Source organism: Epinephelus fuscoguttatus, linkage group LG8, assembly GCF_011397635.1.
Source record: "Epinephelus fuscoguttatus linkage group LG8, E.fuscoguttatus.final_Chr_v1".
Lineage (NCBI taxonomy): Eukaryota > Metazoa > Chordata > Actinopteri > Perciformes > Serranidae > Epinephelus > Epinephelus fuscoguttatus.
Genome location: NC_064759.1, coordinates 16,143,034 through 16,149,047, shown reverse-complemented (window position 1 = coordinate 16,149,047; position 6,014 = coordinate 16,143,034). Strand labels below are relative to the sequence as shown.

Below are 6,014 nucleotides of genomic sequence, written 5' to 3'. Positions count from 1 at the left end.
ACACACACACACACACACACACACACACACACACACACACGCACACACAGGAAGTCAGACACCACTATCATCCCATCCTTTCTGTTATGTGCTAAATGGATTAAAAAGATTAGGATTACAGTGTCTGTCTCTTTCTCTCTCTCCCTCACACACACACACAAAATGGTTAATGCAGAAATTTTGTTAAGTTCATTTATGTTACAAAATACCACCATTTCTGAACTCATGAGACATATATTTTTCACTCTCACATACATTTATGTTTATGTTTACATGTACATACAGCACGTGTATATGGAGTATGTATGTATATATGTCATTGGTGGTCTTGTGTTACTGTGTGAAACAGGTGTTAACTGCACTGGCATCAACACCTGCATTATACTGCACCAGTTATGGGGAATTCAGAGCTTCTGAAACAAAGCCGGCACAGTTTATAGCACAGTAAAGAGCATAAATGAGGTATGACAACGTTTAGTATTGTGTTGAACAAGGTAGAAGTTATATTCCTTTAACATTTGTGTTATTCTTGTGGGTTTATTGTCTGCATTATGTCTTGAAGTATCCCGTCTGTAATTACCTCTCTATAAAGTTGTGTGTGGCAGAGCACGCCTCTCTCACACTGTTTTTAAATTACCTAAATGCTCAGGGGACACACAGGAAACAATACACATTCAGCTTTTTGTGATTTTCTCAGTGATAAAAGCCTCCCTGGTCAGTCATATAGAAAAAACAAATCTTGCATTTGGGTGTTCTTATAGTTTATTATCTGATGGGGAAAAAAAGACATAAAACTTCAACATACAACACTCGAATATTTTCATTTACAGAAATAAAGACAAAGTGTACATCTATCAAATACACAGAAACACAAGAAAGAAAAATATATTGACATCAGCTGAATGAAATTTACCATAGCAAGCACATTAGAGGATGACAATGCTTTATACAAGGATATTCTTAACACGTGATTGTGCTGCATAAATGTCAAAAACAAGTACAGACAGTTGCTGTTCTCTCTAGCAGTGGAGGAGCCTATTTGCATTCACTTCACTGGTTATATTTGGTGGAAAAGCTCAAAAGTGCCCACATCATTACATTTGATTTTTATTTTCATCTCCAGCATTCAAAAGCCCATTTACATTCATGCCAAATTCTTTCACTCACTCTCTTTATCTCTATCTGTCCCTCTCTTTCCTTCCCTGTCACCCTCTCTCTCTCTCTCTCTGTCGTTCTTTCTTTCTATCTGTCCTTTCTTCGATCTGTCTTTCATGTCACTCCATTAGCAGGGGTTGCAGAGGGGGAGCTGATGGCTTCTCTCTCCGGCGTCCTTGCTGCGGTTTTGCTGCAGCTGCTGGGCTGCGATAAAGAGAGGAAAGAGGAGAAGTTTTCACACTAATTACGACACAATAATGAAGTACTTGGTAAAAGGCACAGTGAAAATGAAGGTCAAACAGTCATTAATATAAAGTGAAAAGAGTCTATTAGAAAGCATCTGTAAAGTGAACAGAGATTACCGGAGAGGGGATGAAGTAATTTTTTTTTTTTTTTACTAGATAGAAGTAAGTTAAGAACATTTACCGGTTACACTGGCAGTAGTTCTTGGGCCTCATCGGGAGTCCACCATTCTTCATGCTTCGAAATTTCCTCTGTAGCAGAAAAAAAAAGAGAGTCAGATTTGAATTTTTTTGTTTGCCTCAGTAACCCAACCCTTCATCCCACCTACCTATTTAAATCAAAGCACTAAGATTCCCTTTATATACCAACCTTCCTTCTTTTGTTCCTCTCGCACAGGACAACGATAAGGACAATCAGGAGAAGCACAAACAGACAGCCCACTCCAATTGCAACCCACATCCACCAGCTGAGCCCCAGCAGCAGAGAATTGTTGAGTTTAGGATGAGTAACACCTGGTTGAGCCATGAAAACAGACCATGGCAGAAAGTGGGGAATCAATGACACATCCAGTGAAGAATCACTTTCGTTAACGTGCTTACAGAGGGTTTACCCAAACAAACACATGCAGTCCGTACAGTCAAGGCAGCTTGGTTTACTGTTGTCCTTTGACCTTTGGGTAGGGGGCGGTGCAGTTGTTTTCGGTTCTGAAAGCAAAAACACAGCACATCTTGTTTTTGCCAGTGGCCACACAGGTAGCTTTTGTTGTGTTTCATTTGCAAAGACTTGAGTAAAAGTGTCCTACCTTGAACTTTGATTTCTAGGCTCTCACTGTACGTTGTTCCGTCATAGGAGAACGTGCACTTCCAGGTTCCTGCATCAGAGCGGGCTACAGATTTGAGTTCAGCCTGTGACCCTGCGTGTGACTTTCCACCTGGACTCTCCCACTGCACCGTAGAGTCCGGGTTCAGACCTGTTACCTGACACTTGAGCGTAACCTCACTGCCCAGCAGGAGATCTCCAGAGGAGCTGGCCGAGACTGACACAGAGAGGGACAACAGACAAGGGCGAGGATACAGTGAGAATGGCAAAAAGCAAGAGGAGGCCATGCCAGATGAGGGACTTCATCCAGATCATTAGGAAGGTGACACACCCTTATGACATGAGAGGAAGAGCAAAATGAAAATATATCATTGTACTTATTGCTGCACAAAATGGTCACAGCTTTACAGGCCGGAAAATCTGAAATTTAGGGATATTAAATCATGAAATTAAAGGGGCACTCAGGCAATTTTACACATAAAGGTCGAATTTAATCATAATGAAAAATACTGCTTCGCTGGTGAAAATAGCTGCACAATAGGGAGCACGCTAAAGTTTGAAAGAAATCTTTGACGATGTTATCTCCGCCTGAGCTTTGAAACTACATGTTTTTTTACTTATCAGGAGGCCTGTGTTTCAGTCTGGCCAAGGGGGGGGGTTTAAAGGTATGAACGTTTACCAGACAGGGAGGGTCTAATGAAAGATATTATCGAGTTGCTTCACAGTAAAAGTTTGGATCTTGAGCTAGATTAAGGGACATCAATTAGGATATTTCGGCATCTGCTGCTTTGATTTTGCCAGTTGTTTTTATAAATCTGTCTCTAAAGTTTATAAAGATGCAATAATAAATTTATTTTTAATTCCATACGTGTGTGTGTGTACAATATTTTGCATTAAATACCCACAATATTTGGACACAGTAGGTCAGCCCGTGGGGACTGGGCTTGAGAACCACGGGGTCACCTGTTCAAGTCCCCATACTGATCAAGTATGGAGTGTGGACTGGCAGCTAGAGAGGTACCAGTTTGCTTCTGGGCACTGTCAAGGTGCCCTTGAGCAAGGCACCAAAAACCCAAACTGCCATACTAAGCTGCTATGGCTGGCCCTGTGCTACCGCCCTCGTTCGATGCATGCGTGTATATAAGCAGGATACCCAAAGAGGTACATTTCAACTGCTCATTGCCTGATTGTGTGGACTGACAAATAAAAATAATTCATTTCAAAATGAATTCTTCAAAAGTTACTTCGTTTAGTAAATGTGCAGAAATTATTCTTATTCGTAAAACTGACCTGTGACATTTAACTGTTTGATGAAAGAGTATTTAATTTTACCTCTCTTTCCTAACCCTCCTCAAATTTTCACTTTATTTTTTTTTTTATCAAACTAATTACTGTGGGCAGAGGAATTTCTTTTAACACAGTACAATGACTTTCACCAAAAAGACGAGTGTTTAAACTGCACCATCAGAATCCTGATTGAAATGATGACGTAAACCCACTCACTCTGTATTCTGTGCAATGCCAATATTTTTCAAAATATACATATTTCCTGGGTTGTGTGCTCACCTAAAACCACAAGGAGTGTGTGTTGGTAACTTTTCCCATCTGCCTTGCAAGTGAACTTTCCAGCATCTTGCACCTTGACTCCAGCGATCTCCAGTCTTGTTTCCGGCCTTACCTTTGACCTCAATGCAGTGTCAGATTTGCCTGGAGCAGAAAATATGCAATTGACAACAGTGACATTTTCAGAACAATATGTTGTGCTGCAGATAATGTTGACTGTTTTATTTTTCTGATAAACTGTTTGTACCTGTGCGAGGGAAGCTGTACTTCCTTTGTACTTTTGGAGTGCTAGAGAGCAGGTCATTCTCATGATTCCACTCCAGGGTGTCAGAGTAGGTGCTGACCCCACACTCGAGCATGGTTTTTTGCCCTTGTTTTGCAACAAACACTTTCCCTGAAGCTGAGAGTGCACAGAGCACTATAGAGAGAGGATCACACATCACTTGATATGATACGTTCACAGTAGAATATCACAAACTTAATGTACAAAGACAAGAACAGATGTCATCACAATATATTCTATTACTGTAGACTCAAACAGTGAATATGAATTAAGGTAAGGGTTTATCAGATTGAATTTAAAAGGTAGAGCAAAACACAACTGCAGCTATTTTCCAAGGTAGATTAACTGAGTCTTCTAAACATAAAAGGACTTGGATCAATCAACTCATTAACCCTTTATTTTAATGAATTATATATAATAAAATTAAGTATTTTCACTCACCAAAACCAAACCAAACTACTGTCTTCATTGCAGGTGTTGGATCTGAGGGGTAAAAATAACACAAATGTACTTCTCGCTCAAGACAAACATATTTCACAGAAATAACTTAAATGCTGAAGTTCATGATGTGAAAGCAAATATTTCCAGGTTAGAGACACCACACACAGCTTCTGTTCGAGATATGCATCTTAGAAAAGCATATGAGCCCTAACCACTGAGCTACTGTTGTTCTCTACTTCCTTCCTTCTCATATTTCGTATGATAAATTTGATTTACAAAAAAAAGCTTTGCAACATTTAAAAAGAAGAACCTGAAACAAATGTCCCCGGGAAAAATTCCAGCATGTTTTGGCTCTTCTGCATTTATTGAACATAATCAGTAACACATGTGAAGATGCTTCGGTGTAGTACAAATGGATCTTCTTGTACATTTGGCACAAGTTTGTTAAGAAAGTAATAATTTTCGTGCATTTTTCTTAGTAATAAAACTGAATAGAATATATTCTCAAAAAAATTCTGACAGGCCATTTATCACTCTTTGTCTCATTACTCTTTGATAAGTTTCATGATCTTAAACAGTTTAGAAATGGACTTTTTTGGCAAGCTAAAATACTTGAATCTATGTGATCATTTCAACAACACAGAGCGTGTCTTGGTATAGTAGTTATTTTGGAGAGCCAAACAATTGGAATCGGACCAATAATCAATATTTCATCGTTTCAATAACTGCATCAAAATTCGACTAAAAAGTCTCAGTTGTCATATTGTCAATGTATTTCACTTCACTGACTGAATAGTTTAAGCTTTGAGAAAATAAAGAATCATAAACACCGAAATAAGAGTGACCTTGAGGTACACACTCAAGGCTCGGGGATAGGCACATTTCTCTTTCACATCTGTTTAGCAGCATTGATCTAAGCTCTTATATTTGTAATCTTAATTTCTTTAGAAACCTAAATGTAAGAGGAGAGACAATAGAGACAACATATAAAATGTTTAATATTTCTTATTAAATTGTTTCATCCTTCTTTGCTCAGTTTGAACTTACGGAAGCAAATGAAAATGGTTTCAAAATGGTGACATCAAATCCAATCATTTCATTCGACAACATGAAACTTCATAACTTGAAATTTCATAACGGATCTTACCTCAGTTTTGAAGCAGTGCAGTGTCTTTTGTGCTTTTACTGAAGGCCAAAACCTTTGTTAATCCTTTCTGTGTCTCGCTTCATCGAAGGATGCAAAAACTGAAGAAGGCGGAAAACATCTGAGAAGCTGCTTGCACCTTGGAAAGTTGTAGGCCAATGCAAACCCCCCAGCTCTTTGTGGGTTTGCTCTTCATGCCTGCGCTTTCACGCAAAAACTAGGCCTGGGATTCTCTACACAGCGCCATTTTCACAGGAAGTTGAGGAAAGCTCTATGCAGTGGCTTAAAAACTCTTAAAACAAAGGCGTTAACTATATTTCAAATATACATAGAATTTGTGGGATTGTGGCAACTCATGAGACGGAA

The 6,014-nt window shown here is 39.0% G+C and overlaps 1 protein-coding gene across 1 annotated transcript; it reads right to left on the bottom strand.

Annotated features, from left to right (window-relative positions):
* Positions 1-753: 753 nt before the first annotated feature.
* On the bottom strand, positions 754-5,793 carry cd4-2.2 (CD4-2 molecule, tandem duplicate 2). The gene is made up of 9 exons (XM_049583701.1): positions 5,652-5,793; positions 4,505-4,546; positions 4,028-4,198; positions 3,784-3,924; positions 2,201-2,434; positions 2,034-2,102; positions 1,768-1,910; positions 1,582-1,649; positions 754-1,359 (listed from the first exon to the last, which is right to left on the bottom strand). The coding sequence occupies exons 2-9, from the start codon at positions 4,530-4,532 to the stop codon at positions 1,275-1,277; spliced, it is 939 nt and encodes a 312-aa protein (XP_049439658.1). The 5' UTR covers positions 4,533-4,546; positions 5,652-5,793; the 3' UTR covers positions 754-1,274.
* Positions 5,794-6,014: the final 221 nt, after the last annotated feature.

Coding starts and splice junctions, on each gene's coding strand:
- cd4-2.2 (XM_049583701.1), bottom strand. CDS start 4,532: ATGAAGACAGTAGTTTGGTTTGGTTTTG. Junction 4,199..4,504: donor AGTAGTTTGGTTTGGTTTTG/GTGAGTGAAAAT, acceptor CTCTCTCTATAG/TGCTCTGTGCACTCTCAGCT. Junction 2,435..3,783: donor CACACTCCTTGTGGTTTTAG/GTGAGCACACAA, acceptor TCTCTGTGTCAG/TCTCGGCCAGCTCCTCTGGA.